The 21,533-nt window shown below is 35.8% G+C and overlaps 1 protein-coding gene across 2 annotated transcripts in view; it reads right to left on the minus strand.

Annotated features, from left to right (window-relative positions):
* The window catches only part of LOC148951238 (putative zinc finger protein F56D1.1), a 90,297-nt gene that overhangs the window by 27,689 nt on the left and 41,075 nt on the right, over positions 1–21,533 (minus strand). For both annotated transcript variants that reach the window (XM_089090749.1, XM_089090750.1), the window contains exons 3-4: positions 19,652–19,783; positions 2,851–3,021 (exon numbers count right to left, since the gene is read on the minus strand). In XM_089090749.1, coding sequence (XP_088946875.1) covers positions 2,851–3,021; positions 19,652–19,783 — 303 coding nt within the window. The remainder of the gene's footprint in view (positions 1–2,850; positions 3,022–19,651; positions 19,784–21,533) is intronic.

A 21,533-nucleotide genomic window follows, 5' to 3' on the forward strand; every position in this document is an offset into this window, starting at 1 on the left:
ACACAACATATTAAAAAATACGGAGAAACTTTTGGGGTGTTACATACTACTCTTTACCTTGGGTATTTTGTGCTGATTTTAAGTTTGAACCTCATAATTTCTAAAAAAAGCTGTTTTGTTCTGTAAATTCTGCTCGTTTTTCTTTGTCTAGTTAAAAACACAGGAGTACATAAACAACAAATAAACAGAACTAAAGGGTTAAATACGTTCCCAAATAGCAGTCTATAACTTGTCTTGTGAAATGTGAAATTGTCTGAACAAAGTAAAAAGTCAGTGATTTATTTCAAAGGCCTGACACCTTCCTGGTGGGACGGGGGGGGGGGCCAGGGAGCAGCTTGGTCAACGCCTGTATGTAATATCTGAAATGTTTTTGGTTTCTTCTTTACCAATTTATGTTGATTCCATCTGGTTGATAATTATGCAACTTCTCCGATGGTTGAAACTTTGTTCAAGTGTGCTTGAACTATACTATGACATTCAAACGTTTTTTTTTCTCTATAATTTCGTTAGCCCACAATATAAATTTTTAGCAACAATTGTGATTTCAAGTATAGAGTATGCATTTTCTTCCGAATATCGCATATGGAAGGATTATTTTTATGGCAGTGTGGATAATTTGGACTGCCGTATTAGCATGGGAGGTGAACCATCAGGCCAGATAGGAGATTCGCAGAACCATATGCTGGAAGTATATTTTTGATGATTTCTGATTGACAACAAGTTTGGTTTTTCTCAATAGAACATTCTTTTGTATATGTACTATGTACTTCCTTTTTTCTTCTTCTATTTTTCTTTGTTCGAAACACTGTACAGATCACGACTTTGCTGCCGTCGGCTGTCCTATTGGTTTTAGTGCCTTTCCTTGGATTCTTCTTTCACTAAAAAGGCTTTTCTCTGCTTTACTACTAAATTTCTCCTTTCTTTACAGTTCTGTTATCTTCCCTCTGTTACTATTAAAATTTTTCCTATCGTTTTTCAAATCTCAAAACTCACTTTCTAATTTGTGATGCGTGTCACGTTCTGTGCAAAATACTTGGCGTTTATGTCCAAATTTGTCATTGTGTGCCGGTTTGTCTCCTTGAACATCTCACTAATGACTGGGCACCGATATCTTATATTTTTTGCTTTCTTCCCACATGAATGAATTCCATTGTTTCCATAATACTTGTTTTACTTTACCATAATATTTAAGAAAACAGCCGCTAGAAAAATTTATGCATTCGATTTAGTCTGGACGTAAGTCTAAAGACTAATGTTCAGAATCAGAATCTCTTTTTAGACTTTGTCCCAACCACCTCTCCACTCCCAGAGTTTTGCGTAAACTCATGGCAAAGAGTAATATTGCTGCCTTGTCTTTTTTTTTCCTCTCCGGATCATATTTATTTTTGGGCATAACCATTTCGCTCTGTCGGTGCTATCCCCCCCCCCCCCGCGAAAAATTTCCCCTGGTCTTAATTTCCTTTTGGCTGCTCAATTTTACATTTGGGGAGAATTTTCCAGAAGGGGAATTTTCCGAAGGGAATAAGCCGGACTCCCCTTTTTCTATCATCGCAAAGCATATCATTACATTGGTTTTCTTGTCCTCACTGCATTACAAAATGTGCCATTGTTTTTCTCGGTTGTTCCAAAAGTATCATTGTAATATATATATATATATATATATATATATATATATATATATATATATATATATATATATATATATATATATATACATATATATTTATTTACTCAAATGAGGGTATCATTACCCTTCCCCGTCACATGAAATATTTTTATTTTGCCCTAGATTATTCTTTCAAGCGGATAAGTTTGACCTCAATAGATAAAACACTTACAGATAAAGACGACGATACTTTTTTTTTCCAATGACTGATAAAAACAATGACAATTTTTACAACAACCAGATATAGCAATGGCACTTGTCCTGTAACAGGAGAAACAATGATGCAGCTTTCCAATGACAAAATCGACGAAAAAAGCAACTGATCCAACGACAAAAAGAACAACGATGATACCCATTGCAATTGTCTGAATAAACAATGACACTGTCAGAGAAAAAAGTTAAAATGCTTCGCAATGACAAAAACTGATGACAATACATTTTTTTGGCGAACTGTATGGACACCTTTAAATTTTACCCTTTTTAAAATTTGTTCTTGTAATCTTTTACGGCCTTATTCATGGCTTTGTTGCGCTTACTCATTAGATTGATTTTAGTTTTACTTGCTATCAATTTAATTTTGACGTAATATGGATTTAATTTTAGCTTTGACCTGACAAAAAAAGTTCTTACATACCTTGCGATACCCTTTTCCTCAACTAATTGGTTTCTATTTTTACATAGGAAAATTAAACATAGATCAGCAGCTTGAGGAATTCTCGGATACACAGAAGACTCGAAAGTATTCCACTGGCACTAATTCGGGAAAACATAATGGGGAAGCGCAATTTTTTTTTCGACTCAAAAGAAGCTATTTTTCAAAATCCAGAAATTGCACGAGGACATTTGCCCCCTTCCAGCCCCTAAACTGGCGCCCCTGTTCTACTTATGCTCTCAGGAGGAGGAGGAAGGGTTCCCTAGGAATCCTCAAACGGACCCCAAGGAAAAATGGACAAACAGTGGTCTAAATTTGCACTTGTTCGAATTTTGACCCCCTCCTCCCCAGAAAAGATAATTCCCTCGCCCCCCCCCCGAATGATTCGATCAGTGTACAACTATCGAGGACCCAAAAAACTTAAAAAGAACTTAATTTTTTTTTTAAAGCAGTAAATAGAAAAAGTAATACGCATAGAATTAATAAAGGAAATCATAGAAACGGAAAGATACAAGAAATGTGGACTATTCACCTTCGACCACATTTCCTGCAGTCATGAGGATCAAAATGCGCTATCTTGTCATGCTGCTGAAATTTCCGAAGAACTCCAAATATTTCTGGACATTTTTCACACTGAAAGATGGAGTCATTGGTTCCATGGGCAGAATGGCAATGTCGAATAAACTCATTGGCGTTCTTAAGCCTAAAATAGAAAGAAAAGCTGCTGCTAGGATGAATTTGATTTCTGGTAGAAATCGATTTTACAGGCCGTTTTTTTTTATGACAAGAACGAAGCTCTCTATAAAATTGTCCCTATCATGAATATGAAGACTACTTTTAGAGAACAATCAGGAATACTTTGAGACAAAACACTTCACCCTTCACTTACAATACAGTACAGCATGGGCGCCCATAGGATGAATTTTAGGGGGGGGGGCTTACCGGGTCTAATCGGCACTTCCATTGCTGTATAATTGAAATCTCAAGACAAAATATCATATGCAGCACGATAGCGCTGCCTAGGTAAAGAGTGATGTGGACACAATATATTGTTTTGTTTTTTTAGACCAGGGCACTTCTTAGTAGAAAGAAATGTCATGGGAACATCAAAAGAGCTCAGGGAGGGCAACCAGCTCCCCTTCCACCACGTCAATCACTTCCCCAAACACATCCAATCACAATTTTGAGATAGCCATTTTGTTCAGCGTAGTTTAAAGGTCCGCAAATTATGACTTTGATAAGGACAACCCCCTCCACACACACACACAACCCTCAGAGCAAGGGCTGTAAGTTATGCCCTGTGGGGATATAAGGTTTTTTATAGGAAGGGTGGTCGCATAAACCTCAGAGGGGGCTCATTTGAATGGTAATCAGAAGTTCTAGAGGCCTTTTTAACTGTCAAAAGTGATTGGAGGTCATCCAGTCCCCCCCCGTACACCAATCATTTCCCAAAACACATTCAATCATAATTTTTTAGATAGCCATTTTGTTCAGTGTAGTTGAAAGGTCCAGAAATTATGTCTTTGAAAATAATCCCCCCCCCCATATAGCCCTCAGGTCAAGGGGTGTAAGTTACGCCTTGGGGGCATATAGGGTTCTTATAGAAATGGTGGTCATATAAACTTCAAAGAGGACTCATTGGATTAGTAATCAGAAGTTATAGTGCTCTTTATAAGAGTCAAAGTGATCAGAAGGCAAATACCCCCCCCCCCCCCCCACAAACACACGTATTTTCCTGAAACACATCTGATATAAATTTTAAGATGGCGATTTGTTGTTGTAAAACTTTGAAAAGGATTAATTTGGTTGGAAATTTAAAGGTGCCTTCTTTAATAGTCAAAAGTGATTGGAGGGCAACCATCCCCCCAAGCCCATGATTTCCCCAAACACTTCCAGTCAAAATTTCAAGTTAGTTATTTTGTTTGACGTAGTTTAAAAGTCCAAAAATTAGATCTTTGAGGATGAGAACTCCCTCATAGTCCTCAGGGCAAGGGTTGTAAGGTATGCCCTGAAGGTATTTAAGATTTTTCTGGAAAAGGTGGCCGTAAAAACTTCAGAGGGGACTCATTGGATTGGAAATAGGAAGTTGAAGAGTCATTTCTAAGAGTCAAATTTATCGGAGGGCAGCTATACCCTCCCCAGTCATATTTTCTCCCAATGCATCCGATAGAAATTTTAAGATATATATTTGTTCAAAAATATTCCAAAGATCTCATAACACGGTCTTTGGGGTTGACACAACCCCCCAGAGTATGGGGATAAGGGTTTTAAGTTATGCCCCGGGGGGAGGGGGGGTGTCAGGTTTTTATGAAAAGGTGGTCTTGTGAACTTTAGAGGAGGCTCATTTGATTGGAAATACATAGTTCTAGTTTCATTTTAATAGTCAAGCATGATGGAGAGAAAATAGCTCCCCCCCCCTTCCCCTTTCCCTGATATCCTCTTTTCCCCAAACACATTTAATAGAAATTGTGAGACAGCCATTTTTAAGCCACTAGTCCAAAGAGAATATAACAATGCCTTCAGTAATCAAATGTAAGAAATATTTAGGCGGACGTTGAACTAAATCAGAACAAACTATGAGCATGTGAACTTTCAAGAAGGTGACAAAGCAGTATCTCAAGAACAACTTATTAAGTTAGATCTTTAAGAATACGTTGTGGGGGATTTTGAACAAGCCAGGAGGCACATGTGTATACTTTTAGTGCTACAACTACAGGTACTGTAAGTAGATTGTACATATGGAATTCCATCGCGCCCCTAGGAATCTCCATGTTATTCTAGCACTGCTCTACACCTTTTCAAAGAGAGTGAGTATCCTCTCACATGGCCTTACATTTCTATAGAAGCTATACGAATTACCATGCTATTCTATGTTCCTTCCATTGTTATTCTATGGGACCTCTACACGTGATTAAACACGTTATGAAACTATGTGCTATTTGCTTATGTCCCTTTGGTACCATTCCAAACGAGCGGGGATTCCCCGCCTGTTTCTAAACATTGCAAAAAAGATAACAGTATGAACGGGGGATTCCCCACACAAATTTGTTTCAACTCCAAGTTTTTCAACCAGACTGTTTTTTTTTACAATCAGAATTGTTTGATTGACAGTTAAAAAGGGGTAATGAGATTTGCGAATTGGAGTGTAGGAGTTGCAAATTTGATCCTAATAAGGATCGACTTGAAATAAAATTTTTTAACAAGAAATGACTGAAAAGTGTTTTGGAGGAGATGGGGTGATTGTGTACTGTATAATACACAAGTGATGTTTTGGACAGTGTTTTCAATTTAAAATAGTTTAGAAATAAAAATTTTTAAACAAGAAATGACTGAAAAGTGTTTTGGAGGAGATGGGGTGATTGTGTAATGTATAATACACAAGTGATGTTTTGGATAGTGTTGTCAATTTAAAATAGTTTAGAAATAAAAACAAATTAACAAGAAACGGCTGAAGTGTTTTGGGGGAGATGGGGTGATTGTGTACTGTATAATACACATGTGATGTTTGGACAGTGTTGTCAATTTAAAATAGTTTAACGTTCCCTCCTTCCGCCATTTCTGAGGGCAGGGGAGGGGGGGGGTCAATTTTGGAGGGAAAACCAAAAATACTCAGAATCGAAAATAAAAGGGATCTGCCTCTAAGGGAAGGCTCAGCGGCCCTTCGTTCCCCCCTTTCTGAGGGCAGGGGAGGGGGGGTCAATTTCGGAGGGAAAACCACAAATACTCAGAATCAAAAATAAACGGGATCTGCCTCAAGGGGAAGGCTCAGAGGCCCTTCGTTCCCCCATTTCTGAGGGCAGGGGAGGGGGGGGGTAAATTTGTGAAGAAAAATAAAAAACACTCAGAATCGACAATTAATTGGATATATCTCAAGGAGTAGGTTCTAGGACCCATCGTTCTCTCCTTTCTCAGGGCAGGGGAGGGGGAGGTCAAAATCGTTGGTAACATAAAAAATACTCGGAATCGAAAAAAAATGGGATCTACCTCAAGGGGAAGGCTCAGAGGCCCCTCCTTCCTCCATTTCTGAGGGCAGGGGAGGGGGGAAGGTCAATTTTGGAGGGAAAGCCAAAAATACTCAGAATCGAAAAAAAAACGGGATCGGCCTCAAAGGCAAGGCTCAGAGGCCCCTCCTTCCCCCTCAGAAAAAGTTTTAACAAGAAATGTCTGAAAAGTATTTTTTTTTGGGGATGGAGCGATGACAGATTGGATGTCTCAGACTAGTGATAGTGCTGTACAGTGGTACGAATTGTTTGTGAAAAACCCAAATTAATTAGTTGAAAATAAAGTTTTAACAAGAAATGTCATAAAAGTATTGTTTTGTGGGGGTGGGGGCGATGACAGAGTGGATGTCTTAGACTAGTTATAGTGCTGTACTCTGTCATGAATTGCTTTCGAAAACCCGGATGAAATAGTTGAAAATGAAGTTTTAACAAGAAATGTCTGAAAAGTATTTTTTTTGGGGGGGGAGGGCGATGACAGAGTGGATGTCTTAGACTAGTTATAGTGCTGTGGTACGAATTGCTTGTGAAAAACCCGGATGAATTAGTTGAAAATAAAGTTTTAACAAGAAATGTCTGAAAAGTATTTATTTGGGGGGTGGGGGCGATGACAGAGTGGATGTCTTAGACTAATTATAGTGCTGTACTCTGGCATGAATTGCTTTCGAAAACCCGGATGAATTAGTTGAAAATAAAGTTTTAACAAGAAATGTCTGAAAAGTATTTTTTTTTTGGGGGGTGTGGGCGATGACAGAGGGGATGTCTTAGACTAATTATAGTGCTGTACTCTGGCATGAATTGCTTTCGAAAACCCGGATGAATTAGTTGAAAATAAAGTTTTAACAAGAAATGGCTGAAAAATATTTTTGGGGGGGGCGGGGGTGAGGGCGATGACAGAGTGGATGTATAGACTAGTTATAGTGCTGTACTGTGGTACGAATTGCTTGTGAAAAACCCGGATGAATTAGTTGAAAATAGTTTTAACAAGAAATGTCTGAAAAGTATTTTTTTGGGGGATGGGGCAATGACAGAGTGGATGTCTTAGACTAGTGATATTGCTGTACTGTGGTACGAAATGCTTGTGAAAAACCCAAATGAATTAGTTGAAAATAAAGTTTTAACAAGAAATGTCTGAAAAGTATTTTTTTGGGGGGTGGGAGGCGATTACAGAGTGGATGTCTTAGACTAGCTATAGTGCTGTACTCTAGCATGAATTGATTTCGAAAACCTGGATGAATTAGACGAAATAAAGTTTTAAAAATAAATGTCTGAAAAGTTTTTTTTTGGGGGGTGGGGGCGATGACAGAGTGGATGTCTTAGAATAGCTATAGTGCTGTACTCTGGCATGAATTGCTTTCGAAAACCCGGATGAATTAGTTGAAATAAAGTCTTAACAAGAAATGTCTGAAAAGTTTTTTTTTTGGGGGGTGGCGGCAATGACAGAGGGGATGTCTTAGACTAGTTATAGTGCTGTACTCTGGCATGAATTGCTTGAGAAAAACCCGGATGAATTAGTTGAAAATAAAGTTTTAACAAGAAATGTCTGAAAAGTATTTTTGGGGGGACGGTGCGATATCAGATTGGATATCTCAGACTAGGTATAGTGCTGTACTCTGTCATAAACTGTTTTCGAAAACTTGGATTAATTTGTTGAAAATAAAGTTTAACAAGACAGGTCCTAACCGTATTTTTTTGGGTGTGGCGTGATGACAGAGGGGATGTCTTAGACTAGTTATAGTGCTTTACTCTGGCATGAATTGCTTTCGAAAACCCGGATGAATTAGTTGAAAATAAAGTTTTAACAAGAAATGTCAAGTTTTTTTTTTTTTGTTAAACACAATTGGCTGAAATAAAATCGGAAGTCTTAAAATCAAAACTCAAGGTCATTAAATAATTCCTTTTTTTTTTTTTTTTTTGTTAAAAACGATTGGCTGAAATAAAAGCGAAACTTTTAAAATCAAAAAAACTAAAGGTCAGTAAATAATTACTTTGTTGTTTTTTTTTTTTAAAAACGAGCTATTGTATAAAATATTATCAAAGTACCAAGTCACATGATAGTTACGCTATTATAGAAAATAATTTCAAAGTACCAAGTCACATTAAAGTTACGCTATCGTAGAAAATAGTTTCAAAGTAAAAAATCACATGATAGTTACACTTCTATATAAAATAATATAAAAGTGACAAGTCACATGATAGTTACGCGATATTAGAAACTAATTTCAAAGTACAAAGTAAAAGTAAACTTAATATCTTATATACAATAATATAATATTACAAATTCACATGATAGTTAATCTCTTGTATAAAATAATTTCAAAGTACCAAGTCACATTATAGTTACGATTTTGTAGAAAATAATTTCAAAGTACCAAGTCACAGGATAGTTACGCGTTTGTAGAAAATAATTTCAAAATATCATGTCACATTATAGTTACGATATTTTAGAAAATAATTTCATAGTACCAAGTCAAATGATATTTACGCTTTTGTATAAAAGAAATTCCAAGTACCATGTCCAATGATAGTTACGGTATTATAGAAAATAGTTTCAAAGTATCAAGTCACATGATAGTTAAGCTATTATAGAAAATAATTTAAAAGTACCAAGTCACATTATAGTTACGCTATAATAAAAAATAATTTCAAACTACCAAGTCACATTATAGTTACGCTTTTGTATAAAAAAATTTCAAAGTACCAAGTCACATTATAGTTACGCTTTTGTATAAAATAATTTCAAAGGAAATTGTCACATGATAGTTACTCTATTGTATAAAATAATTTCAAAGCAGCAAGTCATATGTTAGATACGCTATTATATAAAATAATTTCAAAGTATAAAGTCACATTATAGTTACGCTATTGTAGAAAATAATTTCAAAGTACCAAGTCACATGATAGTTACGCTTTTGTAGAAAATAATTTCAAAGTATCAAGTCATATTATATTTCCTCTATTTTATAAAATAATTTCGAAGTACCAAGTCACATGATAGTTACGCTATTGTAGAAAATAATTTCAAAGTACCAAGTCACATGATAGTTACGATATTATATAAAATAATATCAAAGAAACAAGTATCAAGATAGTTGAGATATTGTAGAAAATAATTTAAAAGTACCAAGTCACATGATAGTTACGCTTTTATAGAAAATAATTTCAAAGTACCAAGTAAAATGTTAGTTACGCTATTGTAGAAAATAATTTCAAAGTCCAAAGTCACATGATAGTTACACTTTTGTAGAAATTAATTTCAAAGTACCAAGTCACAAGATAGTTACGCTTTTGTAGAAAATAATTTCAAAGTACCAAGTCACATGATAGTTACGCTATAATAGAAAATAATTTCAAAGTACCATGTCACATTATAGTTACGCTATTGTAGAAAATAATTTCAAAGTACCAATTCACATGATAGTTACGCTATTGTAGAAAATAATTTCAAAGTACCAAGTCACATTATAGTTACGCTATTGTAGAAAATAATTTCAAAGTAACAAGTCACATAATAGATACGCAATTGTAGAAAATAATATCAAAGTACAAAGTCACATGATAGTTACGCTATTTTAGAAAATAATTTCAAAGTACCTAGTCACATGAGAGTTTCGCTTTTATAGAAAACAATTTAAAAGCACCACGTCGCATGATAGTTACACTATTAAATAAAATAGAATTAAAGTACCAAGTAATATGATAGTTACGCTATTATAGAAAATAATTTCAAAGTACCAAGTGTCAGGATAGTTATGCTATTATAGAAAATAATTTCAAAGTACCAACTCACATGATAAATACACTATTGTAGAAAATAATTTCAAAGTACCATGTCACATGATAGTTACGCTTTTGTAGAAAATAATTTCAAAGTACCATGTCACATGATAGTTACGCTATTGTAGAAAATAATTTCAAAGTACCAAGCCACATGATAGTTACGCTATTGTAGAAAATAATTTCAAAGTACCAAGTCACATGATAGTTACGCTATTATAGAAAATAATTTCAAAGTACCAAGTCACATTATAGTTACGCTATTATAGAAAATAATTTCAAAGTACCAAGTCACATGACTTGGTACTTTGAAATTATTTTCTACAAGAGCGTAACTATCATGCGACTTGGTACTTTGAAATTATTTTCTACAATAGAATAACTATCATGTGACTTGGTACTTTGAAATTATTTTCTATAATAGCGTAACTATCATGTGACTTGGTACTTTGAAATTATTTTCTATAATATCGTAACTAAAATGTGACTTGGAACTTTTAAATTATTTTCTATAAAATCATAAAAATAATGTGACTTTGTACTTTGAAATTGTTATATGAAATAGATTAAGTATCATGTTACTTGGTACTTTTAAATTATTTTATAAAATAGCTTAACTATAATGTTACTTGGTACTTTGAAATTATTTTATATAATAGAGTAACTATCATGTGACTTGGTACTTTGATATTATTTTCTAAAAAAGCGTAACTATCATGTGACTTGGTACTTTGAAATTATTTTCTACAATAGCGTAACTATCATATGACTTGGTACTTTGAAATTATTTTCTACAAAATTGTAACTATCATGTGACTTGGTAGTTTGAAATTATTTTCTATAATAGCGTAACTATAATGTGACTTGGTACTTTTAAATTATTTTCTACAATAGCTTAACTATATTGTGACTTGGTACTTTGAAACTATTTTCCACAAAAGCTTATCTATCATGTGACTCGGTAGTTTGAAATTATTTTCTACAATAGAGTAACTATCATATGACTTGGTACTTTGAAATTATTTTCTATTATAGCGTAAATATCATGTGACTTGGTACTTTGAAATTATTTTCTACAACAGCGTAACTATCATGTGACTTGGTATTTTGAAATTATTTTCTACAATAGTGTAACTATCATGTGACTTGGAACTTTGAAATTATTTTTTACAATAGCGTTACTCTCCTGTGACTTGGTACTTTTAAATTATTTTCTACAATAGCGTAACTATCATGTGACTTGGTACTTTGAAATTATTTTCTAAAATAGCGTAACTATCATGTGACTTGGCACTTTGATATTATTTTATATAGTAGTGTAACTATCATGTGACTTGGTACTTTGAAACTATTTTCTACAATAGCGTAACTATAATGTGACTTGGTACTTTGAAATTATTTTCTATAATAGCGTAACTATCATGTGACTTGGTACTTTGAAATTATTTTCTATAATAGCTCGTGTTTAACAAAAAAAACAAACAACAAAGGAATTATTTACTGACCTTTAGTTGTTGTGATTTTAAAAGTTCCGCTTTTATTTCAGCCAATCGTGTTTAACAAAAAAAAAAAAAAAAAAAAACAAACAAAGGAATTATTTACTGACCTTGAGTTGTGATTTTAAGACTTCCGCTTTTATTTCAGCCAATTGTGTTTAACAAAAAAAAACTTTTCAGACATTTCTTGTTAAAACTTTATTTTCAACTAATTCATCCGGGTTTTCGAAAGCAATTCATGCCAGAGTACAGCACTATAACTAGTCTAAGACATCCACTCTGTCTTCGCCCCCCCCCCCGAAAAATACTTTTCAGACATTTCTTGTTAAAACTTTATTTTCAACTAATTCATCCGGGTTTTCGAAAGCAGTTCATGCCAGAGTACAGCACTATAACTAGTCTAAGACATCCACTCTGTCATCGCTCTATCCCCCAAAAAATACTTTTCAGACATTTCTTGTTAAAACTTTATTTTCAACTAATTCATCCGGGTTTTTCTCAAGCAATTCATGCCAGAGTACAGCACTACAACTAGTCTAAGACCTCCCCTCTGTCCTGGGCCCCACCCCCCCAAAAAAAAACTTTTTCGACATTTCTTTTTAAAACATTATTTAAACCAATTCATCCGGGTTTTCAAAAGCAATTCATGCCAGAGTACAGCACAATAGCTAGTCTAAGACATCCACTCTGTCATCGCCCCCACCCCCCAAAAAATACTTTTCAGACATTTCTTGTTAAAACTTTATTTCAACTAATTCATCCGGGTTTTCGAAAGCAATTCATGCCAGAGTACAGCACTATAACTAGTCTAAGACATCCACTCTGTCATCGCCTCCCACCCCCAAAAAAAATACTTTTCACATATTTCTTTTTAACAATTTATTTTCATCTAACTAAATTAGATTTTTCACAAGCATTTCGTTCCACATTACAGCACTATAACTATCCTAAGACATCCTATCTCACAGCGTCCCGTCCCCCCAAAAAATGCTGGTCATACCTGTCTTGTTCAAACGTTATTTTAAAATCGTTAATCAGGGGTTTTCACCCGAAATTCATACCACAGTACAGCACTATAACTAGTCTAAGACATCCCCTCTGTCATCGCCCCCCCCCCAAAAAAATACTTTTCAGACATTTCTTGTTAAAACTTTATTTTCAACTAATTCATCCGGGTTTTCGAAAGCAATTCATGCCAGAGTACAGCACAAACACTCGTCTAAGACATCCCCTCTGTCATCGCCCCCCCCCCCCAAAAAAATTCTTTTCAGACATTTCTTGTTAAAACTTTATTTTCAACTAATTCATCCGGGTTTTTCACAAGCAATTCGTACCACAGCACTATAACTAGTCTAAGACATCCACTCTGTCATCGCCCCCACCCCCCCAAAAAAATACTTTTCAGACATTTCTTGTTAACACTTTATTTTCAACTAATTCATCCGGGTTTTCGAAAGCAATTCATGCCAGAGTAAAGCACTATAACTAGTCTAAGACATCCCCTCTGTCATTGCCCCCACCCCAAAAAAAAAATACTTTTCAGACATTTCTTGTTAAAACTTTATTTCAACTAATTCATCCGGGTTTTCGAAAGCGATTCATGCCAGAGTACAGCACTATAGCTGGTCTAAGACATCCACTCTGTCATCGCCCCCACCCCCCAAAAAAATACTTTTCAGACATTTCTTGTTAAAACTTTATTTCAACTAATTCATTCGCGTTTTCGAAAGCAATTCATTCCACAGTAAAGAACTATAACTTGTCTAAGACTTCCACTCTGTCATTGCCCCCCACCCCCCAGAAAAAGACTTTTCAGACATTTCTTGTTAAAACTTTATTTTCAACTAATTCATTTGGGTTTTTCACAAGCAGTTCGTACCAAAGTACATCACTATAACTAGTCTAAGACATCCACTCTGTCATCGCCCTCCCCCCCCCCCCCCCCAAAAAAATACTTTTCAGACATTTCTTGTTAAAACTTTATTTTCAACTAATTCATCCGGGTTTTCGAAAGCAATTCATGCCAGAGTACAACACTATAACTAGTCTAAGACATCCCCTCTGTCATCGCCCCCACCCCCCAAAAAAAATACTTTTCAGACATTTCTTGTTAAAACTTTATTTCAACTAATTCATCCGGGTTTTTCGAAAGCAATTCATGCCAGAGTACATCACTATAACTAGTCTAAGACATCCACTCTGTCATCGCCCCCACCCCCCAAAAAATACTTTTCAGATATTTCTTGTTAAAGCTTTATTTTCAACTAATTCATTTGGGTTTTTACAAGCAATTCGTACCACAGTACAGCACTATCACTATTCTTAGAAATTCAATCTGTCATCGCTCCATCCCCCCAAAAAAATACTTTTCAGACATTTCTTGTTAACTTTTTCTGAGGGGAAGGAGGGGCCTTTGAGCCTTTCCTTTGAGGCGGATCCCGTTTATTTTCGATTCTGAGTATTTTTGGTTTTCCCTCCAAAATTGACCCCCCCCCCTCCCCGGCCCTCGGTTATTGTGGACGGTGGGGCCTCTGTGCCTTGCCCGTGTGGAAGATTCCATTTATTTTTGATTCTGAGTTTTTTTGGTTTTCCCTCCAAAATTGACCCCCCCCTCCCCTGCCCTCAGAAATGGGGGAACGAAGGGCCTCCGAGCCGTCCCCTTGAGGCAGATCCCATTTATTTTCAATTCTGAGTATTTTCGGTTTTCCCTCCAAAACTGACCCCCCTCCCCTGCCCTCAGAAATTGGGGAACGAAGGGCCTCTGAGCCTTCCCCTTGAGGCAGCTCCCATTTATTTTCGATTCTGTGTATTTTTTGTTTTCCCTCCAAAATTGACCCCCCCTACCCAGCCCTCAGAAATGGGGGAACGAAGGGCCTCTGTGCCTTCCCCTTGAGGCAAATCCCATTTATTTTCGACTCTGAGTATTTTTTGTTTTCCATCCAAAATTGACCCCCCTCTCTCCCCTGCCCTCAGAAAGGGGGGAAGGAGGGAACGTTAAACTATTTTAAATTGACAACACTGTCCAAACATCACATGTGTATTATACAGTACACAATCACCCCATCTCCCCCAAAACACTTTTCAGACATTTTTTGTTAATTTTCTTTTATTTCTAAAATATTATAAATTTACAACACTTTCCAAAAAAACACTTGTGTATTATACAGTACACAATCACCCCATCTCCTCCAAAACACTTTTCAGTCATTTCTTGTTTAAAAAATTCTTATTTCTAAACTATTTTAAATTGACAACACTGTCCAAAACATCACTTGTGTATTATACAGTACACAATCACCCCATCTCCTCCTAAACGCTTTTCAGTCATTTTTTGTTTAAAAATTTTTATTTCAAGTCAATCTTAATAGGATCAAATTCGCAAATCATACACTCCAATTCGCAAATCTCATTACCCCTTTTTAACTGTCAATCAAACAATTCTGATTGTAAAAAAAACCAGTCTGGTTGAAAAACTTGGAGTTGAAACAAATTTGTGCGGGGAATCCCCCGTTCATACTGTTATCTTTTTGCAATGTTTAGGAACAGGCGGGGAATCCCCACTCGTTTGGAATGGTACCAACGGGACATAAGCAAATAGCACATAGTTTCATGACGTGTTTAATCACGTGTAGAGGTCCCATACAATAACAATGGAAGGAACATAGAATAGCATGCTAATTCGTATAGCTTCTATAGAAATGTAAGGCCATGTGAGAGGATACTCGCTCTCTTTGAAAAGGTGTAGAGCAGTGCTAGAATAACATGGAGATTCCTAGGGGCGCGATGGAATTCCATATGTACAATCTACTACTGTAATTAATGACACTAAGAGTATTAAGGTGAAACTTCTAGGAAGTGTTTAGGGGGCATTCAAATCAAACAAAAAACTGTATACATGCAGGTTTTCAAAAAGACATATAAGCAATATCATAGGCAGCACCACTCTATATTAGCTAGAAATTTAATTGAAACATTTAAAGAAGCTAATTCAATTCAAAATTAAAAGTTCTAGGGTCTCAAGCCGATTTATTTCCCAAACACATCTAGTCAAAATTTTGAGACAACTATTTTGTTCAGCATAGTAGAACGGTCCAGCAACTATGTGTTTAGGGATATTGGGCATGTCAAACCCCCACAATTAAGCCAAACTATAGATTCTTATAGAAAAAAATTAAAGATATAAATATTGTTTTTGCATGAAAATGACTTTGTCAATAAAAAACAAACAGAATTTCATTTAAAAACACTTTTTCACAAAACAAGTTTTTCCAAGAAAATTAAAGAATTCCATTAAGCCAAAAATGGGCAGAAACAAAGTCAAGCAATCATCCAAGCGTAAAACTACCACAAATCACTATCAATAAATAAATGAAACTCAAAACGAACAGAAATTAAAACAAATAGCCAAGTCAAACTCAAAACGAGCAAAATTTAACATTAGTAGGGCTGATAAGCCCAATGCCTTCACAATACCAGAACATAATTTGCGCTTTACTGAAAACAAAATATGTTTAAATGTTTTCACTTTTTTTTTACTTAAATAAGTAAAAAATTTGTGCTCATTTTTATTACCCTTTTTTATTTTAAGGAATGAATTTCAGCATAGGTATATTAAACTGACAATCCACGTTCATTTTTTTCAGTAAGGTCTTTGTTCTGGTCTTCAGACGGCATGGGGGTTGTCAGCAATAGTAATGTTAATTTTTGCTCGTTTTGAGTTTTGACTTGGCTATTTATTATAATTTATGTTCGTTTTGAATTTCATTTAATTGTTGATAGTGATTTGTAGCAGTTTTATGCTTGGAAGATTATTTGACTTTATTTCAGCCCCTTTTTGGCTTAATAGAGGTCTTTACTTTTCTTTGAAAACTTATTCTGTGGAAAGTTTTCTTTTAAATTAATGCAAATATATGACACCATCATTCAGCCAGAGGGGGGGGGGGGCTTCCCCCCGCCCTTGCCCCCCGTATGGGCGCCCAGGCAGTACAGCAACAAATGGTTAGCTGAAAAGCAGGCCTCAAAAAAAGTAAAATTACTACAGATTACTGCTATTTTTTCACACAAATATGTAGTCTACGGGCAATATGCAATACATTGGGATTAATACGAAAAAACCCATATCGTTTCTCAGCCTACATAACATTTATTTATGACATTAGCGTGAATCAAACAACTTACAGTATTTATAGGATTAAGCTAAACCAGCGGCTTTACTGAAAACAAAACAAGATTTTTCTACAGTAGAAACATAAAGCTTAGAAACAGTACAGACGGTAGAAACATACAGTTTGTCTTCAAGGGCTAAACGAAAAGTAGATCGTCCCCGAATGGGGTGGAAGGATGTCGCAACGAAAGAAACGGGGGAAGGGAAACGGAAACTTCTTGGGAGGGTGTAAAGAGGGAGGCTTTGATCAGATCGGGATGGAAGAGTAGCGTACGTAGCTGAGTTGGCCTCAGGCAGCTTAGTGCAGCAGTGAATTGTTAGTAGTAGTAGAAAAATAAAGCACTTCAAGATATTTTTACGAAAAAAAAAGCATTTTAGGTTGCTTTTTTGAGGCTTGAGTTTACTTAATTTGGTAAGATAAAAAAAAAAAAAGTCCAATCCAATGATCGGCTCACTTTTCGTTTTATTTGGCGAGAATATATATATATATATATATATATATATATATATATATATATATATATATATATATATATATATATATATATATATATATATATATATATATATATATAGCATGTCCCAAGCCAGCGGCTTGGGACATATGCTTCATGAAAGCATTTTCTGGCACCCCCACTTTTTTTTGGCACTTTCGATAGTCTTCACAACGTGCAGGACAGCCGTCAAAAAATGAATACACAAGAATAACAAAGTTGGAACTTTCTTCTCCGAACGCCTGAAGACCGTTCAAGAAAGCGTTATGGATTATATGGATGTTGCAAGTACCAATCTTCAACATTCCCTTTTCCGTCACTTTCTTTTGGTCGGCATTGAACCTGTTCCAAACGCTTTTGTTGCCGTTTGGTCCATCACCTCTAAGCGTGATCAGTTTTTCAAGTGGCAGCTGATTCTGCTGAATGGCAGACATAATCTTCCTATACAGGTCATCACTTGTCGCGTGGCCCATAAAACTTGTGCATAAATGTCTGCTCTGGATTTCGTTTCCGTATGAGGATCAACATCGAGAACGTATCTATAACTCTTCCATACCAGCGTTGTTGGTTGTCTCGTCATATTCTAGTACAAAATATGACTGAATGTCCTTGCCAATCATTTGCATACAGTACGGATGCAGCGCATCGGTGATCAGATACGTGAGTTTCTTCGCACATAGGGACATTCTATCGGGAATCTTACCGGGGAACATTGCATGGAAGGTTTCGACAATATGGTCTGAAGAGTTAGCAGACATGGAATTTCATACCGTCTGAAGTGTCCATATTAACTCAGCTTTATAAGCGGCATCACGCTCACAAAACATGTTTGTACCAACTAATGGTTTATCCTGGGTTGTTTCATCAACTCGAGATTGATGAAAGATGATTCACCTGATCTCGAGATAAGGTGAAGCTGTAGTGGATGTAGTTGAGCAGTAACTACGGCTTTGTGTTCTGCAGGTCGCACGTGTTGGTTTAGCTGAGCAACCACAGCTGTGCAACCAAGATTTTTCAAGCAGAGTTTGCAAAAGAACGAGTACTGGTCGTTCCCAGTCTTACATCATTCGTCAATCTTTCTACCGCTGCAATCCGTCCTAGCAAGCCATGAACTATTAAACTTGGTAGGTCCCATACTTAATTACAAAGCATCACTTGCAAAATAGCATCCCGCGATTAAAAGGCCATAAAAAGGAAGATGTGGATATTTCCGAAACTGGGCCGTATTCGCATCAGTCTTTTATAGCGTTCGTTCAGCCAGGAAACGCATAAGTCGGAAGAAAGAACTCCAGTCTCATTAAGCAGAGACTGCTAGCCTATATACTGATCTTCACTCATTTCGGACAGGCCCAACTGACAAACAACAAAACATAGGCTACTAAGCCAACACAACAGCATAGCCTAGGCAGAAGCAGCTTACTAAGCCCAACACAAAGCAGTAGTTAAGTTCAAACAGCTCAACAGTTGTAATTAATTATCGATCTACACCGAAAGACAGCACAGTTTACAAGCAGAGTCAAAAGAAAAGAAAAGCACATCTTGACTTACTTAACGAGCAGTCAAAATTACAAATCATGAGCAATATTCTCAGTGCTCTTCAGCCAAAAATATAGGAATAATAGGATTTTAGCCAAAATATAGGCATTTTGTAGGAGTGCATTAAAATATAGGAATTTATTGGAATTTATAGGCGAGTCCGAACCCTGTAAACACTGTTTTGCATTCAGAAACACAAAAAAAAAAACAGACAAATTTTCTCTTTCACCAATTTTAACCAGATATTCTTGCTTGAATCCAGACGGTACTTGCATTTAGACCACAAAGTAGTCAAGAATTTCAGAATACCTCACAAAAAAGTTCCTATACAAAATAGTGCAATATTAATTCTTACAGAGAAATCATAGCGAAATGACAGTTTTCTTGGCGAAAAAATTAACCGTCATTAAACTCCATCAGAGAGGTAAAAGTGTAAATGTTATAGGAAATGTTCTAAACTAGAGTAGAATTGTTGACTCTCCTGGTTAGTAGTTGCAACTTGGAATTCAAAAATAAACCTAATCAGCCATCAACACAAGAGGTAGAAGCAAGGCAGTACCCAGAAGGGGGGGGGGTTAGGGGGATTGACCCCCCCCCCCCGAAATGTTTGTCAAACTCGTAAAAAAGTAACAAAAATGGATAAAAACAAATTTTGTATGCTTTTTTTTAGTTTTTTTTTGTGTACCCCCCCACCCCTAATTTTTTTTTTAGTAAAACCCCCTCCGAAAAAAAATCCTGGGTACGGCTGTGTGTAGAAGAGTAAAATAGTAATTGCATAGTTTGTTTATTTTCAAGATTAGCCTAACAATATATTGCGTTTATGATATAAAAATGGTTGTCAACTTAATTATAAAGAAATTTAACTTACGTTTCATTTGGGCATTTCTTGCATTGAAACCTCGTAGCATCTCCAAGAACAGGAAAGGAATTTGTTACCTCAGATATATCAAGATGATATGAAATATGAGACTTTCCACACCAGAGATCACACAATGAACATCTGAAAGATAAATTTTGCTGGGGGAAAAAATAGAGAACTATTTAGGTTGCATTAAGAATTTTTTTTTAAAGAAAGGATTTCAACTGAAAAAAAACTTAAAAAGTAAAAGAAGAGTTACACTGCAACTTCTTCCTTACAGACCTTGCTTAAGGACTAAGGGACAACAATATATGCACTAAGTCAGAATCCTAGGAGAGGGTATTGGACAATTTTCCCGAATTTTGGATGATGCAGGTTGAAGGTCTAAACACAAATTGGCACCTTCTTGGCCAAGCTGACATTCTTATCTTGGACACGAGTCACCAGAGGGAGGAACAGGGAAGTTAATTTCCACCAAAATCACATATTGCAAAGAATTAGCCCACAGGCCAAAAAACTTAGCCCTTCTGAAATTTTTTAGAGGCCCCCCTCTAATAAAAAAAAATCTGTAACAATTTAGTTTGAGCGGCAACAGACACTTAGGAAAATCCTTGCTAAAAACAAGTTTAGAAGGATCCCAGCAATACTTTGAAAATTTAAGCCTAAAAGCACACTTCTTGATGGTTTCAGACCTTTCCTTTGGGTTTAGGGGATTATTTTTCCCAGCGAAAGAGACAAATTCCCTTTGAGGGCAATGTGCCTGAAACAAACCTAGCATGCTCATTGTATATCTGACTGCAGGTCGTCTTGCATACTCGAATGGGCAAAGACAGGGGCCTTCTTTAATTTTAGCATTTTGAAAAATCTGTCATTGGTACCAAATCGGTAGCCTATCAATTTCCTTTTGGCAACAAATGTTTGCAACATATACAGTTATTTATATCTTATTGTTCTTTTTTTCAACAACCTTCAACTATTATGAACATGTGACCTATCTAATGAGCTATTTGTCAGCTTTTAATCTAAGGCTTCCTTAATCACAATATTATATCTGTTTAGCGTTTAGTAGTAAATGTCTCACATAACATGGTTTATATTAGTGATCTGATGGGACAACGAACCAGAATCAAGAGTTGGGGTTTTACAATGGATCAACATTGAATGATGAATAAAGTAAATTACTTTGATTCTCAGAATCATTCCTCCGTTAATTTCCACGTCTCGTAAAAAAAGGTTACACACTTTTTTCAAATAAAGCTGTTACTTGAACTCTCTGAGCTGGATATGCAGATTTGCAAGCAGTAATTTGCATGCAGAAATACTGCTTAATTAGCCGACTCGTTATGAAACACGTCAATTTAATATTAAGAGAATGATTACTGTTGCCAGAGGCATAGCTCCAACATTTTTATTGGGGGGACATGAGGGGTTTAGATCCGGAGAGTCAAGGGGCAAGGGCCATATAATATTTTTTTATATTATTATACACATACACCCACAACGACGCCACTGACTGTTGCTTGACAATACTTGTCTTTTATTGGCCTTTTTTTTATTAGTATTACTAAAGAAATTTCGATTATACCTTCGACATTTAACAGTGTTATTGCTCATTAAGTCTACATTTTTTTGAAGGTGTTTTTATCCTTAAGAAAGCCCCTGCAATCCGACAATGAAGTACAGTGGTATTTTTTTCACATTTTGGAATTGTTTTTAAATGAGTAAAAATTTATATAGCCTCACCCAGGCACATTTGCAGAACTTTTCTTGGAGGGGCACACATTTACGAGTAAAAACCAACTTGGGAATATTGACAAATTACATACAAAAATCCAAAGGCCACTGACCGGAACATCCCTTTCCCCTTTGTATGTCTCTGATTAGCTATTAA

This window comes from Artemia sp. Qi Xiang Cuo, chromosome 6, assembly GCF_049724085.1.
Source record: "Artemia sp. Qi Xiang Cuo chromosome 6, ASM4972408v1, whole genome shotgun sequence".
Taxonomy (NCBI): Eukaryota; Metazoa; Arthropoda; class Branchiopoda; order Anostraca; family Artemiidae; genus Artemia; species Artemia sp. Qi Xiang Cuo.